This window comes from Bufo gargarizans, chromosome 3, assembly GCF_014858855.1.
Source record: "Bufo gargarizans isolate SCDJY-AF-19 chromosome 3, ASM1485885v1, whole genome shotgun sequence".
Classification (NCBI taxonomy): domain Eukaryota; kingdom Metazoa; phylum Chordata; class Amphibia; order Anura; family Bufonidae; genus Bufo; species Bufo gargarizans.
This window is the reverse complement of record NC_058082.1, coordinates 530205264-530226981: the sequence shown is the minus strand read 5'-3', so window position 1 is coordinate 530226981 and position 21718 is coordinate 530205264. Positions and strand designations below refer to the sequence as shown.

The window sequence follows — 21718 nt, the reverse complement described above, 5'->3', positions numbered from 1 at the left end:
TGGCCGGCACTTTAACTAGAGATGCCTTTTCTTGTCTGTGTCTACGGACAAGAATAGGACATGTTCTATTTTTTTGTGGAATGGAAGTGCAGATGTGGAACGAAAGTGAAAATGAATGGGTCCGGATCCATTCCGCAACATTGCTGAACGGATCCGGATGTGTGATGGCATTGGATATGGACTATCCCTTTAAATGCATCATGAGATCCTGATTTCAGCAGAGCAGGCTGTAAATATTACTATCGCTGTCTCACCCTGGTACAAGTTCTGGAGGCGCGGTACATGTTGTATACCGTACACTGTAAAAAACACCAAAAACAAGAAGGAAAAAGTGAGTGGGCCTTCTTTGTGACTGAAGCTCATCGCGGTGGTTAGAAAACAGTCTCCCTGGTAACTTTAGAAACTGCTGCCAAAAATATGCGTTTTGCTAAAAAGTATGACTAATTCCACATGATGAATTTCCTCTATGTTTGTAGCATAGACCCAGATGTGCGGGAGAACAGGCCAGCAAGCCAACACGAGGCTACTGCCTCACTACGTCTTGTCTGTTTAGAACAACAATGCCAGGAAATTGTGATTTCTTTACAAGAGCTTTTTGACATTGTGATTTTAGTCTGTGCTGCGCCATTTGTTGCTTATTTTTTTATGCAGTTTTTGAAGCCAAAACCAGGAATGGATTTGAAAAGAGAAGTGGTACCTGAGTGGTATGAGCGTGTCCAGAGCATTATGTCAGTATTAGGCCGAATGCACACGGCCGTGTTCCGCGGTATGCCGCCCTGGATTCCTGCTGACAGCAGGAGCGCACAACGTCATTGGTTGCTATGACGCCATGCGCTTCATGCCGCCGCTGCATTACAGTAATACACTCCTATAGATCATACGAGTGTATTACTGTAGTGCAGCGGCAGCATGTCAGGCCCCGGCATACCACGGACCGCTCATGGCCGTGGAACACGGCAGTTTGCATTCGGCCTAATTCAGTAGATGTCAGGCAGAGACACACAGCATTATAAATCAGTGGTTATGTCAAACGAGCAGTGTCCATAACAGGAAATCACATTTACACACGGAGTGCGTTTGGTGCACTGGACACGTTAGTCTATAAGGCCCGTTTCTGACGCGCTTGTCCTGTGTGCAAATCACGTCCTGTGTGTAAGCGCGAGTCTCCATTATGGATGCCTCATTTCTCAGGAGCGCAGGGCATTATACTGCTTTATAATGCGGTATGTCTCATTATTTCAGTATGATCCTGTAGAAGTAAGGTCATGCAGAGACACACAGCATTATAAATCAGTATAATGCCCTGCGCTCCTAAGAAATGAGATGCGTCCATAACGGGAAATCATGGCACGCGATTTCCACACTCGTCTGAAGCAGGCCTAAGACTAACACTGGCTAAACTCACATGGACAAGCTTCACCCATTTTCTGTTACAATTGGCCAACCAGGGGCCACTGTCGGTGGGTGGATATTGGGCATGCAGCCGCAGACAGTTTCTTGGTCTTGCTTTTTCTCCTTTTACGATCTACACCGGATTTTGGCTTCTCCAGCAGCAGGCATACTGATTGAAGTGTCCTCCCCCCCGCCCTGGAGAGGGCTTGTATTGTGTAGCTGCTATACCACAAATGCTCATTTTCAGCTGATGCTGCCTCGGGCACAGTCCGAGTACTGTACGCAGCCGTTACAGCCTTATTTGCATCATAGAAAAAGAACAGGTGTGCGGCAGAGTCACGGACGCCAGGCTAAGTGCCCGCTTCACTACTCAAACCACAGCATCCTATTTGGGAAAAACCGCACTTTATTGGGCAGAGATGTCAGATGCCAACATTTCTAATAGACACTGGTTGTGGACACCAAACCTTTATACTTCCATAGCTGGAGACACCATTAGGCTGAATGCACACGAGCAGGATTGCGTGCGGAAAATCCGCACTGTAGGTCATGTACATTGTATTCTATGAGAATTTGAAATTCTCAGTGCACACAATGCAGATTTTTTCCGCGCAGATTTTGACCTGCGGTGCAGATTTTAAAATCCGCAGCATGTCAATTCATTTTATTTTTCCTGACCGTTTTTTGTTCATTCACTTAGTAAAATCTGCATGCAAATCTGCACCAATTGATGCGGATTGGCCGCACAGATTTGCCTGCGAACACCTGCGGATTTCAGTGCAGATGCTCCGCACATGAATCCTGGACGTGGGCATGTACCCTTAAGGATATATTCACATACAGCAGAAACTTCTGGGCGTGAAAACCTTACATCTGTACAGGGTTGTCTCTACAAGATATGCATGGATTTCTACAAGCCCCACAAATCTGCTGTGTGTGACCATACCCTTAGGTAGGTTCACACAGGGGCTTCAAAATTCGCCTACGCTGCGCAGCAGTATCTGCCGTGGCTTTTCATGCGGACCAACTGAATAGAGCCAAACCTTACTCAGGCTCCGGCTCTGGAATGGGTTTGCGGAACTGTACGTTCTTGGTGCGGTCTTGAAAACCGCGAGGCAATAACCCTCTGCCGCATTAACGGTGGGGCAGCCTCCCACTGAAAACATTACAGGAAGCCTCCAGCTAGAACATGGTAAATGTAATGGCAACATACGTGTAGCCTGCGGAGAAACTGCTTTCGCCTATAGCACGCAGGATAAAATGCAGACGTGCTGATGTTTTTTTAGGGTGTGTCCCTGACTTTAGGAAGGAATGAAATGGGGAATCGCATACAACAAAGAGTCTCATTGTTTCACACAGAAGGCAGTTTACTCAGACATGCCTACAGCGGGAGGCCAGAGGTTACCTAAACTGCTTATAGGTGGTAACACAACCCTCAACGTGGTCGTACAGTCACTCACACCATGCACCTTATATGCCGGGGAATGCTCCGTAGCCGATAATGGGCCCAATGTAAGTAAGGGGCCTTCTGTCATATGTTCAAAAGTGTGTTGAAATCTGGCCACATATCAGGCATATACAGTGAGGAGCAGAAGTATCTAAAGTTCTGAACACCCTGCGGTTTTGCAAGTTCTCCCACTTAGAAATCATGGAGGGTCTGAAATTCACATTGTAGGTGCATTCCCACTCAGACAGAATTTAAAAAAATTTAAAAATTCTGAAAATTTTATGATTTTTAAAGAATGTATTTGTCTTGCACTGCTGAACATAAGTATTTGAACACCTGAGAAGCCACAAGAATTCTGGCTCTTAGAGACCCATTACTCAGCTTTTAATATCTGCTTGTATGACTAGCTAGTATAGTCAGTGACATATCCGTTTGGTGCATTTTTTTCAGTGATTTATATAATTGTATTTTCATCCGCACAATGCTCCAGTCTGTGTAGGATGCTTTTGTGGTGCATGTGGACCGCGCTGGCGTCCTCCTTTGTATGCATTATTTGCTCGGGATGGTCGTTTGCTGCGGTCCACATGCGGTGGGACTGCTCCCCCCATGAGAAACACGCTACAGTCTTTGGGGTTTGAGCAGCTACCCCATACTTGCCACTGTATTTCTGTGGTTCACATGTGGTGGGACTGCTCATCCAATGAGAAAGACGCTACAGTGTTTGGGGCTTGGGCAGTTCCCCCCAAATTGGCCACTATAGTTCTGCGATTTTGTTTTATATGCTTTATATGTATTGAATGTGTGCCTTTATTTGGCAATTGAACATTCTTCTGTACCTGGAGACCTCCATCACATGGTATGATATGGGTGTGGCTCACAGTCTTGCTTTGTTCACATTGCATTAGTTGTCCTGCTAGGCGGTTGTGTGGAAGCTTGGCTGTGAGCTGGATTTCATCACCTTCAGACCGTGTTCACACCATAGTTAGTGCACCAGAGTTAGCGCAGTGGTAGGACCCCTTGCCATGCTGAGTGACCGTGACGTGGTGCATGATGGGCTCCGATATCTTCCTGACAGGAATATATTGGCAAAAGTCTCAGCTTTTAATATCTGCTTGTATGACCAGCTAGTATAGTCAGTGACATATCCGTTTGGTGGGTTTTTTTCAACTTCGGAAGCTTCATCCGAAGTCAATTTGCATAAAAATTGTTGTAATACTGTACGGAGAGGGTGCTCTGTACAGTATTAGAATGTATTGGCTCTGATAAGCCGAAGTTATCACTTTGCGAATTCATTATTACGGTAAAAAACCTTGATACCGAACTCTGTTTCGCTTCCAAGTGGTACCTTGGTTTGATCAAAGCAACTTTGGATCTAGGATCTGTAGCTCGCTTCGCTTAACACTTCCAGCGACATCACATTCATCGGTCACGTGTCCTTTCAGGTGAAAGGGACTGAGTTGTGATACCAAACACAGCAGCTATACAAATGTACAGCACTGGGCCTGGTAAGCTGCAAAATATAGCCCCACCAATCAGATACTGGTGGCCTATGTGGAGGACCGGTCATCAGTATTAGGCCTCAAGCACACATATGTCTTTTGCGGTCCGCAAAAAATACAGATGACATCCGTGTGCATTCCGTATTTTGTGGAACAGTACAGCTGGCCCCTAATAGAACAGTCCTATCCTGGTCCGCAATGCGGACAATAATAGGAAATGTTCTATTTTTTTTTTTGCAGAACGGAAATACGGAAACTGAATGCACACGGAGTACCTCCCATTTTTTTTGCATACCCATTGAAATGAATGGTTCCGTTTTTGGTCCGCAAATAAAAAAAATTAATGAAAATACGTTAGTGTGCAAGAGGCCGTAAACACGCAGAAAACAAATCACTGTGGTAAAATAAAATATGCAACGCAGCTATGCTCCTGGAAGAAGGAAAACGTTCTCTCTAGTGCCACCTATTGGGGGTAGCTACACTATAATTAACCCTTAAAGGGGTTCTCCACAGGATAGGGGAAAAGAGTCAGATCAGCAGGGGTCAGGGGTAGAGATCAGTGACTGGGGATAATAGTTTATGGGAAAACCCCATTTACTAATCTGAAGTCTGCCTAAATTAGTTAGTTGCGCCGCTAACTTTTCCCCACTCATGAAAGGTGGTGCGGATGGGGAAGGGGAAGGGCCGGTAGTCTCATCATTTTCAAGCCTTTTTTAGGAGTAGAAAATACCGCTTAGAAGCCATCTTACATTTAGAACTGGCGCTGGATGTGCCGAAGTTACGCAGAGGCTGGCGGCACCGCCAGATATAGGGGTTATTAAGACCGGCATCTAAAACGCCAGTCTTAACAATCGTGCGCTTAAAAGTTCGGGGTGCAATAGGGAAACCTCCCCCAAAAAAAAGTCCTCCAGACTAAAATAACGGATCTCTGACGGAAGTGACAAAAACTGATGCAAAATGAGCACAACGGACGCCCAAAATAAGGAATCCGTTTATAGCCTTAGGCCTCATGCACACGACAGTTGCTTCATTTCGTGCCCGTTGTTCAGTTTTTCGTGATTTTCTGCGGACCCATTGACTTTCAATGGGTCCGTTGAAAACTCTGCTAATGAACCGTTTGTCATCCGCGCCAGTGATCCGTGGTTTTAGTCCGTCAAAAAAATATAACCTGTCCTATTTTTTTCACAGAAAACAGTTTGCGGACCCATTCAAGTCAATGAGGCACAGAAGATTGTCATCCGTGTCCGTGCCTGTTTTTTTCCTATTATTTGCATGGCAAACTTGACTTAGATTTTTTTTTTACTTTCCTTCAAGTCTGGAGATCCTCCAAAAATAAAGGAAGACACACGGAAACAAAATAACGGAACAACTGAACCCCATTTTGCGGAACGGAACACAACAACGGTCGCGTGCATGTGGCCTTAGGGCGGACAGATGACAACTAACATGAGCCGTGCTCCGATCACACGTATCCAGGGGAATCTGAGGGCTTCTTCATGCCTGGTCTTATGACGTTATTATATCACATCCTGCGCTGGAAGCAGGGGATGGACTATAAAACGGATCTCACTTTGTACGCACTTACTATAGGCTGAAGTTAACACTTTCCAGGCAGGATGACAGGGTCTGCACATATAAATCACATGTACGATACAAGGAATTCGCCTTGGCAGTAAACAACCCATGCCCCGTGTACGGATGCGGCCGGCAGATATGGCACACATGTACATTTTGCTTATGCAAAAGCATTTATGCAAACACAGACGCCGTTCACTAGGTGACTACGCGCTTCCGTGCACGCCATAGATAACTTTACGCCAAACATTCGCTCGTTGTAGTTACAGGACTAAAGGGCTTGTTCACATCGGATTTGGAAGCTCTGTTCGGGCTTCCATCGCAGATTCCTCCAAAAAGACCAGCATGCAGGACTAATGTATTATGATTGTCCATATTGCCCCCTTTGCTGGCAAGATCCATTTTTCCATCACATTATACAATGCTTGTTTCTATGGTTACGACCACCATGCAGTCCATCAGCAGTGGCCGTGCTTGCACACTATAGGAAACATTTTGGAAAACTTTTTTTCTATAGTATGCAAGCACGACCACCGCTGAGGGATTTCAGGGTGGTCTGTAACCACTGAAACCAGCAGTGTATAATGTGATGGAAAAATGAATCCAGCCAGCAAAGGAAGCAATCACAATACATTAGTAAGTGCCTTGTGGTAACTTTCTCAACATGATAAATGCTATTGGCTGAAGTGACACACCCTCTAACTCCTTTACATGAGGGGAGGTCTATAAGCCCCTGCAAGAACCCTCTGGCACCAGCATATCTTCCATAGGATCAAGGGATTGGACATCTTGAAATCCAAAGTCCTCTTTTCCACATTACATTATTTCCGTGCAGCGGCGGCGCCATAAGACACAGCGCGCCCTATTCTTTGCCGCATCTTGCATACCACAGAGCCTTTGAAGTCACTGGCTCCACGCGGCAATGCGCAGTGCACATGGTCGATGCCTGCGCTTTGCAGTCCGTGTGCATGTAGCCATAATGAGATTATAGGAGGGGGTCTGACAGCATCCGAAGTTGGACCTTATCAGGGGTCTGATCAGCCATATGCAGTATTTAGCACCCACCCACCCACCCATGCTTCTGGGTCATGTCTTGCAACACATCCTTCTGATATTTTGGGTCTGCGTTGTTGTACAGTTACTTTCACGCTCCTATTTGGTGCAGATCCGTCATGGATCTGCACAGACGGATCCGTTCACATAATACAAATGTCTGCATCCGTTCAGAACGTATCCATTTGTACTATCTTGAACATAGCCAAAACAGATCCTTCTTGAACACCATTGAAAGTCAATGGAGGATGGATCTGTTTTCTATCGTGTCAGTGAAAACGGATCCGTCCCCATTGACTTACACTGTGTGTCAGGACGGATCCGTTTGGCTGAGTTTCGTCAGACGGACACCAAAACGATGCAAGCAGTGTTTTGGTGTCCGCCTTTTAAAGAGGAATGGAGACTGAACTGATGCATTCTGAGCGGATCCTTTTCCATTCAGAATACATTAGGACAAAACTGATCAGTTTTGGACCGCTAGTGAGAGCCCTGAACGGATCTCACAAACGGAAAGCCAAAACGCCAGCCTTTTGTCTTTTTCCTTCCACGTGTTGGCGGATATCACATGATTAGCACCCTGGTTTCTGTATTTTTTAGTGCCCATTCATCAATATTAGCAAGTTTTACCACCTGGCACACGGCAAAAAACATTGCAAGAAGATGTAGCACGTGAATAAACTTCTGTTTGGTTACCAACACCTTTCGCCGAGGGGACACTACACAGCGACTGTGCTAGTATACAAGGCAGTAACACCACGGACGCGACAGAAAGCAGACATCAAGGCTGAGCGCCAAAACCATTCTTACTAGAAAAGGCAAATGTTCCTAGGCACTGCCGCGGTATGGCATTAATGTGGCAGCAGGTGGCGGGAGAAACAGAAGAAAACAAACGGCTGGGAATAACTGCAGAACCCGAGGGAGACGGGCGAGAACTGTCGGAGGGAGGCACACAAGTGTCTTATCTCTACGTGATGTCCACAGCGGACTGGAATGTGGCAGCAGAAGCCTGGAGGAGATGCTCTTTAAAAATTTCTGAAGGAATTTGAAAAATGTCTTTCACCTACATTTTATACCACAGCATTGTTCAATAGCTACACCCGTACCACCCAAAAGTGAAATCAGTGGGGTCTGCCAACAACACAATGTGTATGAGGGCCTCTCTGCTGACCGGATGGCAGATATCAAGAAAAGAGGATCAATGGTGTTGGATGTAGGGTTGTCACAATACCAAAATTTTAGATTCGATTTTGATACCATAAAAAAGTTGAGATACTCGATACCACGCGAAAAAGCGGAAAAAAATAACAAAAACTGCATGCATTCTGTATTTTATGGACCGTCTGGCCCATAACAGAACAGTCCTATCCGATTTTATTTTATTTTTTTGAGGGGGGGGGGGGGGGGGGGTTACCGTATAGGAAATATTTTTTAATAGTTCACACTTTTTCAGGTGTGGCAATATGTAATATATTTTATTATTTTTATAAAATATTGTAATTTTTTTTATTGTTTAGAAATTTTAGAAGTAAAACTGGTAAAGGGGCGGGTTTAAACTTATTATTTTGGTGTTTTTTTTTTTTACTTTTTATTTAATATCTATTAGCCCCCTTAGGGGCTAGAACCCTTGTCCTATTCACCCTAACAGAGCTTTATTAGAGTGAATAGGATCTTACACTCTCCCTGCTGCCCTGTGCTTTGTGCCCTGGGTTCCGATCGGAAGCTGCCATTAAACCACCAATGAAGAGGAGGGGAGCCACTGCCACCAATGACTAACAATGGGGGGGGGGGGGGGCGCCTGTGGCCACCAATGACTAATACTGGGGGGGCACACTGCCAGCAATGGTTATGATTTATAATACTTGGGGGGGGGGGTTGGCAACGATGAATGTAATAACAGATTAATTCAAGTGTAGGCAGCAGGTGCCGGCGGCAGTATCACGGACCTGCCCTCAATATCAGGGCATGCGATCCACTGGACCGCGGCGAGTTAATTGCAGCGGATCGCATGCCCTGATATTGAGGCCGGATGCCAGGTCTGTGATACTGCTGCCAGTAACTGCTGCCTACACTTGAATTAACCTGTTATTACATTCATTGGTGGCACAGTGGCCACAGGTCCTCTCCTCCTCCTCATTGGTGGCAGCGGCACAGTGGGAAGGGAGAGAATCCCTCCCTCTCCACTGTGCTGCGGAGGAGAACATGGCGCGCTGAGAGTAGCGCAGCCTAGTATCCTTAAATAGTAAGACCAGGTATCGTATCGATCTGGGTCTAAAAGTATCGATAACCGATGCAACTCTAGTTGGATGCCAACAAGCTATTTTAGTAGGCAATTCTCGCAGATGAAGAATAAAGGTGGATTTACACGGGGTGAGGAGAAGCAGATTGTCGGAAGGCGTTCCTTTCTGATGGTCGGCTGATCGTTAAGTGGAGGTGAAGCGATCACTCGTCCCCATACAAAATCACTGCTCCTGGGCAGCAGAGGGCTGTTTAGAGAACACAATCTGCTGCCTGGGCGCGGTTAAGCCCCGTGCATTTCAATGGGCATTAGCCATGCCCACGTCAGTGATACTAGTCGTGACATCACCGGGCCTGTGGGAAACAGCCAGAAGGCCGCGGCGCTACTGCCAGCACTGCTGCCTTCCCAAATAGCTGATCGCCTGGGGTCCCAGGTGACAGACCCCGCCGATCAGATGCTAATGATCTATCCAGAGGATAGATAAATCAGTAATAAAGAACTGCAAACCCTTTTAGGGCCAATCGGGGGATGAGCTTTTGTTCCTGATAATTGGCCTGTACTGTCTAACAGGGACCTGCTGCCCAGGAACAAGGGATTTCTATGGGGACAAACAATGGCCGTGCCGAGCGCTTGTCCCCATGTAAATGCAGCCCTCACCTCAGCGTCTGCCTCGTTCCCGATCTGACTGATCACCTGTCCGTGAAAAAGGACTTTAGGGAACATTTATCATAACTGGTATAAAGGTAAACCGGATTCTAACCTTCATTTTTCAGAGCTCCTATGGATACTAGAAGGTGGAATCTGATTGGTTGCTATGGACAACTAAGCCAGTTCTACTTTACACCAGTTATGATAAAGCTCCTCCACTATGAGATACTGGGCAGCAGATTTTTAGCTGTAGTTGTGACGCCCCCTCGTCTTCCCTGCACGCCTGTTCATCGTCTACAGCAGACACACTACATGCAGAAGACAATGGTTTATCTTTTGACCCTGGAGGCTTGTTAGTCTGTACAGTGAATGCAGAACAAACTAGTCCGAACAATGGCCGATATCTTACAGTAATCTTCTCCAGAGCTGCCCATAGACATTAGGTATTTGCTGGCAAATTCTGATCCACTGACCATGTCTACTGAGCCTGGAAGACAATTGTCTAAGACTCTAAGGACTCCCACCAGATAAAAGCAAACCTCTGGAGATATCCCCAAAGATAATTGCAGGCCCACACCTGTCCTTGACCTACTGAGAGGACAATAATGGAGAGCTAGCTGGTGGTCAAACAGCTTACCTACAGTCACCAGAGACATGACTTCTTCCTACCATGATTTGGTCAAACAACTTACCTACTCTGCCCATAGTCAGCAGGGGGATGACTTCTACCCTCAGAATGTAAATTCAGATTAATTAACCCTGTGTTTGCAGAGCCTGTTTGGTGTATGTATCAGAAAAGCCCCCAGCACATATATCCACCATGTTCATAGGCCCCAGCCTCATGACAGAAGCCAGGAGTGACTTTTTGGCCTCTTCCGGTTGTAAGGCGTAGCACTGTCTGCTGTACTATTTCAGATAAAGACATCCTCTAAAAAGTCATATACAGCAGAGAATGTATTTTTTCACATGGGAGGCTAGGAGGACATGCCTATATAGAGAGTTCAATCCAGGGCTGTGGAGTCGGAGTCAATTTTGGGTACCTGGAGTCGGAAGTACAAAAAACTGAGGAGTCGGAGCATTTATCTACCGACTCCACAGCCCTGGTTCAATCACAGCCTTTGTTGGAGGTATATCAAGAGCTTTTCCAGGTGTGGCTTGAATGGGGCGTTACCTGACCACTGTGCCAAGCTGGTGACCCACAGTCTAGATGCATTTGTAGCCATATTCCAGGTACAACACTGGTCTTTGAATAATGATGTTTCCTGGACTAGATGGTGGTCTCGTCCCTCATCGCCTGATGACCCGAACACCCCCAGCAGACCACATTCTGCATGTGAGGCGTGCAATTTCACAGAGGCCTGGTAACCACGCCAGGCATGTTTGCAATGTCAGTAACAAAAAACTGAGACTGAGGGAAGGGCACAATCAAGGAGACAAATAGGCAGACTTGTCTTTCATCCTCCCTTAGGTCTCATTCACACGGGTATGAGACTGTGGGTGGAATAAGGCGTGTAAAGGTCCACAATATGAGGAGTTACAGATGAAACCATCAGTGATCAGTAATACTCATAGGTAGTGTTGAGAGAACTTGTGTTTTAAGTTCGGCGTCTAAAGTTTGAGTTCAGGTTACCGAAGAATCCCGCTATGGATTCTAAATTCCGTTCTGGTACATGGTAGCGGGATCCATAACGGGATACTTCGATAACCTGAACTTTAGACGCCGAACTTAAAACACAAGTTCGCTCAATACTACTCATAGGCTGTCTCTAGCCAGGAAACTGAACTAGATAAGGAGGCGTTCGCATGGCCTAAATCCCACCAACCCACCAGTTCTGACCCGTGCTCGGATCCACTGCATGAGAAACTGAAAATCCGAGGCAGAAGTCCAAGGCTTAGTAGGGTAGCTGGGCTCTGCTTCATAGGATCTGATGCATAAAGGGTAGATGGGCACTGCTTCATAGGATCTGATGCATAAAGGGTAGATGGGCACTGCTTCATAAATAGGGGTAGGCTTTGATTTATAAAGGGTAGGTGGGTACTGCTTCATAAATAGGGGTAGACTGATTTATTCAGGGTAGCTGGGCTCGGCTTAATAAACAGGGATAGGCTCTGATGCATAAAGGGTAGCTGGGGTCTGCTTCATAAACTGGGGTAGGCTCTGATGCATAAAGGGTAGCTGGGGTCTGCTTCATAAACAGGGATAGGCTCTGATGCATAAAGGGTAGCTGGGCTTGGCTTCATAAACAGGGATAGGCTCTGATGCATAAAGGGTAGGTGGGCACTGCTTCATAAATAGGGGTAGGCTCTGATGCATAAAGGGTAGGTGGGTGCTGCTTCACAAATAGGGGTAGGGTCTGATTCTTAAGGGCTTTTGCACAAGAAAGTGTGCGGTACCCGATTAGATTATTTTGGTGGTAATTATTTTACACTTTACAAAAAATTCTGGTAAGTTTTTATCAGTATATTGAGCTATAGACATCCTTTATGGTTTTAAATTCTGTCCGTAAAAAAATAAAAATAAATTGTTGGCAATTTTGGAATAAGTTGCCCAGAAAAAAAGAAAAATTCTGTTTGGCAACGCTGAAGGGGAGGCTCTGCTTCATAAATAGGGGTAAGCTCTGATCCATAAAGGGTAGGTGGGCACTGCTCCATAAATAGGGGTAGGCTCTGATCCATAAAGGGTAGGTGGGCACTGCTCCATAAATAGGGGTAGGCTCTGATCCATAAAGGGTAGGTGGGCACTGCTCCATAAATAGGGGTAGGCTCTGATCCATAAAGGGTAGGTGGGCACTGCTCCATAAATAGGGGTAGGCTCTGATCCATAAAGGGTAGGTGGGCACTGCTCCATAAATAGGGGTAGGCTCTGATCCATAAAGGGTAGGTGGGTACTGCCTCATAAATAGGGGTAGGCTCTGATCCATAAAGGGTAGGTGGGTACTGCCTCATAAATAGGGGTAGGCTCTGATCCATAAAGGGTAGGTGGGTACTGCCTCATAAATAGGGGTAGGCTCTGATCCATAAAGGGTAGGTGGGTACTGCCTCATAAATAGGGGTAAGCTCTGATCCATAAAAGGTAGGTGGGTACTGCTTCATAACTGAGGGGGGTCTCCGCTTCATAACTCCATGCCCCTTGTGATTAAATATGCCAACATAAGAGAGGTGCCCACCCATGTCCCGGCAGCTGGCGCCCTCCATTGTGAGGGGCCTGAGGTGTGGGTCCATGGAGAACCCGATCTGCAGGAAAGGGCGTCCCCGGTATGTCGTCCCCCGCCTCACACACCATATAATACACGGACCTCCCGCACTTGGGGGGCACTACATGCTGGGGGGCACATCTCCGGGAACCGCGCACCTACACGAGCCCAACCCAAATCCAGACAAAGAGCAGGGGGTGAGGGGCACAGCCCCGGTTATATATAGGCTGCCAGCTGTCCGGGCAGGAGGTGGGCATATGTTACCAGCCTTACCTCTGATCCCGGCTACAAGGAGCAGCAGGCAGCAGCACACGGGCAGCCTCATGGTAAAGCAGGTAAGTAGCCCCTCTGGCGAGATCACGTGCTCCAGGTGTCCGGCAGGATAGCACTCAGAAGCCGCACTAAAGTTTCCACCCTGTTCCAAAGCTGGGACTAGTTAGTGACCCGCCCGTCAGCGCCCTCAGCCAATAGAGCGGCTCCGGCCCTGCTGTGCCCGCCCCCGGGAGGGCTGAGGCGCGGCCCTATCCAACACGAGTCCCAGAATCTTCTCTGCCATGGGAGTTACAAGGACAGCTGAGGGAGTGTGCATGCTGGGTGTTGTAGTTTCACAGCAGCTGCTCCAGGCTGTGCCTTTCAGGAGGCCTCTGCTCCTCCAGGACATAGCAGAACTCTGTGCTGGGCAGTTCCTCTGCTATTCCTCCTAGAAATGTATGAAGCCCTTTCACGCCTCCTGTCTGTATTCTCTTTGTCATAGGGCAGTGGTGGCGTGCCAGAGGCGGCGCTCTCTGTGGGCACCCGCACCCTGGAAAAAGTCTGTGGCATACCAATATGTCTTAGACTTTTCCTGCCATTCATCAGCGCAGATAAAGTACATGGGAGATAGACTATACTGGACTGCAGTATTCAGGGTAAATTGCCGTGTTGGCATTTTGCCATAAATAAGTGGGTTTTAAGTTGTAATTTGGGCACTCGGCCTCTAAAAGGTTCGCCATTACTGTCATAGGGTGTCTCTATGTTACACAGTGAGGCTGGGGGGGGTGGGCACCAGAGCGGGAGCTGTCACTAGCTCTCATATGTGGCTGGCACTGTTATGTGTGCCATGTTTAGGGGGCACTGCAACTGGCACTCTTACAGCAACCTTGTGACTAGCAAATATATTTCTATTTTCACTAAAAGCCTAGAATCCTAGTTTTCTGTCATAAATCCAATGCACAATGTTACTGACTGTCTTCTCACACACTGATCTTAGTATAGAACTTGGGGGAGTAATGCGCGCCAAAATCATTCTTTTTGGCGTATGGCAGAAGGTCAGTTTGTGCCAGAAGCTGAACTCTATATGCCACTTTTAGGCCCCATGCCCACAACCATATCCATACTGATGTCCACAAATCACGGATCCACAAAATGCCAATGTGGTCTGTGTTGCATCTGCATTTTTTGCGGACCCGTTGACTTTCGTTCTGCAGTCCGTGTTTTTGGGCCAAGTATAGGACAAGTTCCATCTTTTTGCAGAACAGACGTACGCAGACGGATCGTTTGTGTGCTTCCCGCATCTGTATGTCCATTCCGTAAAAAGATAGAATATGTCCGCAAAATGTGAACCGTGGACCCATGATCCGTTATTTGCAGATATGGTCGTGTGCATAGGGCCTTATGGCGTAAGCTATCTTAATGGGGGTGGTCCAGGATTTTAGTGACCTATCTGCAGCCGAGGGTCCAACACCCCTCACCCCTTCTGATCGGCTCTTCTGCAGTAGTCAGCACCGGTAGTACATAGCTCCGTCCATTGTGCAGAGGAGCGTATTAAAAAGTGGGCGGAGCCTTGTAGATCCATCACACCGGAGCTGCTGCAGAACAGCTTATCAGTAGGCTGTCAGACCTCTGCCTGTCGAATAGTGATGGCCTATCCTAAGGAAAGTACTGGATGACCCCTTTAAATCTGCCACATAGGCTCTGCCCCCTGCGAGCCTGGCACAAAAGGGGGAATAGTCCCAAATGTTTGCACAAAACAAGGCTTAAAAATGTGAAACTTTAATAACTTCCCCCCATTGAGAAGTCTGGTGAAATGAAGCCGTGCTCCGATGCGTTATCCAAAAGTGGGCGGGGCTTCAGGGTGGAGCCTCGCATGTACGGCGCTGAAAACTGGCACAGACTGGGAGGGGCACTGCTTACACAATCTCAGTCTGTCTTTGGCCGCCCCTAATTTATGAAATGGCGCACAGTAATGATGAAATTGGTGCAAGTGTTCTGCGGTTTAGCCACTGTCAGTAAAAGTGCGCCATGAGGTTGCCTGGGCTGGAGTTGCGACATTTTTGCAACCTTTGTAAATGTCTAATCTGCAAACATGGCCTTAAAGAGGACCTTTGACTAGAATGTCTGTATAGTTAGTTTAGATGTGTTATTCTAGTGAAAGGTCCTCGTTAATACCAGCCCACATTTGAAAGTGGCATGGGATGGTGCCGGATGCCAAAATGTGCAAACTTATTTGCAAAAAGCTGAGTGCGCCAGCATTTACAACATTTCAACTTAACAAAACTGGCGCACCAATTTCGTTATTGTCCCCCAAAATGTATCCAAGTAAGGCTACATTCACATTAGCTGCAGCCTCCCCCCACAGGCTGTTCTGGCGGGTGAACAGCCTGCCGGATCCGTGCTGCCGCTAGTGCACGCGTGCCGCCGGAAGTCCGCTCCAGCCCCATTCACTATAATGAGGGAGGGATAGCCACAGCATGGCAAACAGACATGTCGTAGTTTTATTCCGGCCGCCTCTCGGCATGTTTCCTGTGCTCAGGCCGACATTATAGTGAATGTGGCCTAAGCGGACTAATGGCGGCATGGTGCACTAGCGGTAGCACGGAACCGGCAGACTGTTCACCCGCCAGAACCTCCTGCCTGGAGAAGACTGCTGCTAATGTGAAAGAAGCCTAAGGGCCAGGCAGAATGTAGTTACGGAGAGCGCCTTAATCAGCATGAGGAGACTTATAGGCCATACATGCTCCTCTGGAATTCTGGGAAGAAGGGATGCAAATGAGCTTTTAGCAAGCTCCGCCTCTGATGCCACCAGATGTAAGGCAATTTGCATAACTTCTTCCCAGAATTCCCAGAGGAGCATGTGTAGCCTATAAGCCTCCTCATACCAATTACAGCACTCTCCATAGGGAGATACAGTCCCCCCAAGTCCTGACAGACTTCTGACCCAGTTAAGCCAGGACTCTCCGCTCTGCACTGATGAGGGGCAATTACCCAGAAACAGCTGTCTGCAGATGAGATGCTGGCTTATTTAATATCTGAGTCATGTCTCAAGGCCTATTTAAGAGGCAGAGCTTCAAAACAAAAAGGGGGTCAGCACATCCCAATGCGTAGGTGCACGTTGCTATGGCTGAAACTACATCTAGAACAACACATAATGCAACAGCACTCTACAAACCAAATAGAGTACAAAGGTATATTGTATTGCCAATGCTATGCTAATACATTAGAGATGCTTAGCAAATACACCTACGCATTGGGCTGTGCTGACTGACCCCCTCTTTGCTTTGTAGTTTATATGGGAGACATGGCTGACTCCTATGGTCGTGCACTCCTGTGGCCTGTTTTGCGTCATGGGCTGATTTTAATTAGCATGAGTATATAGTCTGCTCAGCATACATGCTAGTATTTGTAGTCCCTGGATTCAATGGAGGCCATTTTGGCACCACATAGATATAAACCAAAAGGGGCCCAGCATGCATGTGGGACCTGCACTTCCTAGATTTCATGGTCGCTGGTATGGCACCCAACAGGTGAGCTTTAGTGTTAGGACCCGTCTTATAGAGATCGCCTTGCCGTGCGGCAGACGGGCTCAAATGATTTTGTACAAAATGTATTTGCTAAGCATCTCTAAGCTATTAGCATAGCATTGGCAATATAATAGACATTTGTACTTTATTTGGTGTGTTGTTCCATTAGAGGCAGAGCTTGTTAGTCCCTTTTCTCCACAGAATGTAGTCGCCGGGTTTTTCAGTCCACACAGACCTTTCTCAATAAGTTCAGTGAACATGAGAACATGTTGTAGCTGAAAATGGTTGTACAAGTTGTTTGAACACAAAATGTTATTTATTCCTGACTTCAGGTAACTACAGCAAAGTAGAATGGAGCGAACCACATGTGCATAACTTGAGGGGAGCCATGATGTCATGACAACCTTCAAGTTATGGTACTCACTATAATTATTCTTACCTGTTAATAAACCTTTGGATTGATCCCAGGCACCTGCTTGATCTCGGGGTCTTCCTGACTGCTGATTGGAGATCTTTCAACGGTCATCTGGAACCTATATAAGAAGAAAACATCGTCACTGGCGCATTCTCGTAAGTTTAACTTTCAGATAAAGACCTGCTCCTTAAATCGTCATGGAGGATCTCCTTAAACAGCTGATTTTGAAGGCGGAAAACGAAGGAGGTGAAGAATGGTTACGCCGCTGTCTCCTGCTTTCATCCGGACAAGGGGAAAATTATCAACCTACTTTATCTCCTGATCCGGTCTGTACAGGACTCGGCTCGAGCCCTCATACAATCGATTTAACCTCCGTCACTGGCGCGCGCACGCGCAGTGAATCGGTGGTTACGTCTCCAGTCAGTAAGAGGAATAGGAAGTTAAAGAGGGCATATTCTCCTCCCCAACATGCGCCTCCCACTTCTAATAAGAAATCCAGACGACAACCTTCTTCCGTTATCAGAGGAGATAGCAACTCTCATCGCAGTAGGATTGAGTCTGCAACTGCCATTCCGGAGCCTTCACGTGCAGCAACTACCAACCTCCTGCCTGATCAACTATTTAGTGGTGAGATACCTGTTGATCCTTTTAAAAGTGACTGCGTTTTGCAGGGCACTACTGCTAGGGACAATTCTACTACTTGTTTGGACTCTTCTTTTAAGCTTTATTTTCTCATGTTGATGGCTCTTATTTAACAAAATACCAATTCAATTTTGTTCTTCATAATTGTTTACGGAGGTTAGGTTACATAAACCAAAAAATTTCTGCACACTCGTTTCGTATAGGCGCAGCAACATTTGCAGCAAAAATTGGTCTAGATAATTCTGTTATAAAAAGATTAGGTAGATGGAAATCCAATTGTTTTAAATTGTATATCAGACCTAACCTTCTTATTCATTAATTTCAGGAGCTAAACGGAAAATATGGATTTTAGGTGATGGTCTTATTAGACAAGCAATGAAAAGATCTATTGTCAGAAAATCAACAATAAACTTAGGTTTTTCTGAAGAAATTTCTATTGAGTGGAGAGCAATTTCTAATATCAGAATATCTGTCATTCTTGACGAAGTCGTTTATTGGTTATCTAAATCCTACATTCCTGATTTAGTCATTCTACACATCGGGCCCTTCGATGTTGGAAAAATAAAAACTCATGTATTGGTCTATGAACTTCAGGAATTAATATTCAAATTAAGACACTTACTTCATAACTCTATTCTGGTATTTTCGGAAATCATTCCTAAATTTGCATGGTCTCGTTCTGAGTTGTCTTTTTTGGAAAAGATAAGGAGAAGAATTAATAAGAAAATGGAAATATTTATGCAAAACATCGGTCAATTTTCTTACAGACACAACGAACTGGAAGGTTTCTTGAGAGGGCTTTATTGTCCTGAGTTTGACCAATTGTCTGAAATAGGTTGTGACATTTTTATTTCCGATCTTCAGAACATTATTGAGAGGCATATTACTTAATTGGTTGCGATTAGAGTTGAGCGAACACCTGGATGTTCGGGTTCGAGAAGTTCGGCCGAACATCCCGGAAATGTTCGGGTTCGGGATCCGAACCCGATCCGAACTTCGTCCCGAACCCGAACCCCATTGAAGTCAATGGGGACCCGAACTTTTCGGCACTAAAAAGGCTGTAAAACAGCCCAGGAAAGAGCTAGAGGGCTGCAAAAGGCAGCAACATGTAGGTAAATCCCCTGCAAACAAATGTGGATAGGGAAATGAATTAAAATAAAAATTAAATAAATAAAAATTAACCAAAATCAATTGGAGAGAGGTTCCATAGCAGAGAATCTGGCTTCCCGTCACCCACCACTGGAACAGTCCATTCTCAGATATTTAGGCCCCGGCACCCAGGCAGAGGAGAGAGGTCCCGTAACAGAGAATCTGTCTTCATGTCAGCAGAGAATTAGTCTGCATGTCATAGCAGAGAATGAGGCTTCACGTCAGCCACCACTGCAACAGTCCATTGGCATATATTTAGGCCCAGCACCCAGGCAGAGGAGGGAGGTCCCATAACAGAGAATCTGTCTTCATGTCAGCAGAGAAATAGTCTGCATGTCATAGCAGAGAATGAGGCTTCACGTCAGCCACCACTGCAACAGTCCATTGGCATATATTTAGGCCCAGCACACACACAGGCAGAGGAGAGAGGTCCCGTAACAGAGAATCTGGCTTCATGTCAGCAGAGAATCAGTCTGCATGTCATAGCAGAGAATCAGGCTTCACGTCAGCCACCACTGCAACAGTCCATTGTCATAAATTTAGGCCCAGCACCCAGGCAGAGGAGAGAGGTCCCGTAACAGACAATCTGGCTTCATGTCAGCAGAGAATTAGTCTGCATGTCATAGCAGAGAATGAGGCTTCACGTCAGCCACCACTGCAACAGTCCATTGGCATATATTTAGGCCTAGCACACAGGCAGAGGAGAGAGGTCCCGTAACAGACAATCTGGCTTCATGTCAGCAGAGAATTAGTCTGCATGTCATAGCAGAGAATGAGGCTTCACGTCAGCCACCACTGCAACAGTCCATTGGCATATATTTAGGCCTAGCACACAGGCAGAGGAGAGAGGTCCCGTAACAGACAATCTGGCTTCATGTCAGCAGAGAATCAGTCTGCATGTCATAGCAGAGAATGAGGCTTCACGTCAGCCACCACTGCAACAGTCCATTGGCATATATTTAGGCCCAGCACACACACAGGCAGAGGAGAGAGGTCCCGTAACAGAGGATCTGGCTTCATGTCAGCAGAGAATCAGTCTGCATGTCATAGCAGAGAATCAGGCTTCACGTCAGCCACCACTGCAACAGTCCATTGTCATAAATTTAGGCCCAGCACCCAGGCAGAGGAGAGAGGTCCCGTAACAGACAATCTGGCTTCATGTCAGCAGAGAATCAGTCTGCATGTCATAGCAGAGAATGAGGCTTCACGTCACCCACCACTGCAACAGTCCATTGGCATATATTTAGGCCTAGCACACAGGCAGAGCAGAGAGGTCCCGTAACAGACAATCTGGCTTCATGACAGCAGAGAATCAGTCTGCATGTCATAGCAGAGAATGAGGCTTCACGTCACCCACCACTGCAACAGTCCATTGGCATATATTTAGGCCTAGCACACAGGCAGAGCAGAGAGGTCCCGTAACAGACGATCTGGCTTCATGTCAGCAGAGAATCAGTCTGCATGTCATAGCAGAGAATGAGGCTTCACGTCAGCCACCACTGCAACAGTCCATTGGCATATATTTAGGCCCAGCACCCAGGCAGAGGAGGGAGGTCCCGTAACAGAGAATCTGTCTTCATGTCAGCAGAGAATTAGTCTGCATGTCATAGCAGAGAATGAGGCTTCACGTCACCCACCATGTCCGACCATGTCCACGACCATGTCCACGTCCGCGTCCCTTACTAGATGTTTTTCTCATTGTTATGGTTCACCACAACAACAAATATATTATTTGGCCCAATGTATTGTATTCAAATTCAGCGGGATATAAATTTGAGGCCTAGTATTTAGGCGCTGGGTGACCGGTATGGATTTAGTGACAGAATTAGACTTGGAAATGCACAGAAGCGTGTGTGTGTGAAGTTATTCTGAATGACCCAATGTGCACCTTGAATATTATATACCCTTTTAGGGATAGATTTCAAATAGCTCTGATATAGCAGAAACCACTAAATTATGAAATTGCTAAATTGGGAATTGTATTTCAACCCAGAACAAGAAATGTGCTTGAACGGACACTAAATAACTCGCCCAGCTACAGCACTAGGGACAGATTTAGCGGGATATAAATTTGAGGCCTAGTATTTAGGCGCTGGGTGACAGGTATGGGTTTAGTGCCAGAATTAGACTTGGAAATACACAGTAGCGGGTGTGTGTGAAGTTATTCTGAATGACCCAATGTGCACCTTGAATATTATATACCCTTTTAGGGATAGATTTCAAATAGCTCTGATATAGCAGAAACCACTAAATTATGAAATTGCTAAATTGGGAATTGTATTTCAACCCAGAACAAGAAATGTGCTTGAACGGACACTAAATAACTCGCCCAGCTACAGCACTAGGGACAGATTTAGCGGGATATAAATTTGAGGCCTAGTATTTAGGCGCTGGGTGACAGGTATGGGTTTAGTGCCAGAATTAGACTTGGAAATACACAGTAGCGGGTGTGTGTAAAGTTATTCTGAATGACCCAATGTGCACCTTGAATATTATATACCCTTTTAGGGATAGATTTCAAATAGCTCTGATATAGCAGAAACCACTAAATTATGAAATTGCTAAATTGGGAATTGTATTTCAACCCAGAACAAGAAATGTGCTTGAACGGACACTAAATAACTCGCCCAGCTACAGCACTAGGGACAGATTTAGCGGGATATAAATTTGAGGCCTAGTATTTAGGCGC

General features: G+C 46.3%; 1 protein-coding gene across 3 annotated transcripts in view; it reads right to left on the bottom strand.

Moving 5' to 3' along the window:
- CD99 (CD99 molecule (Xg blood group)) overlaps positions 1-13489 on the bottom strand; it is a 60788-nt gene extending 47299 nt beyond the window's left edge. For 2 of the 3 annotated variants that reach the window (XR_006388145.1, XM_044284035.1), the window contains exon 1: positions 13318-13489. Coding sequence is in view for 2 of the 3 variants with exons in the window: in XM_044284035.1 (XP_044139970.1) it covers positions 13318-13369 (52 nt within the window). In the remaining variant the exon portion in view is untranslated. The remainder of the gene's footprint in view (positions 1-13317) is intronic. The other variant, XM_044284036.1, reaches the window with a different exon arrangement.
- Positions 13490-21718: the final 8229 nt, after the last annotated feature.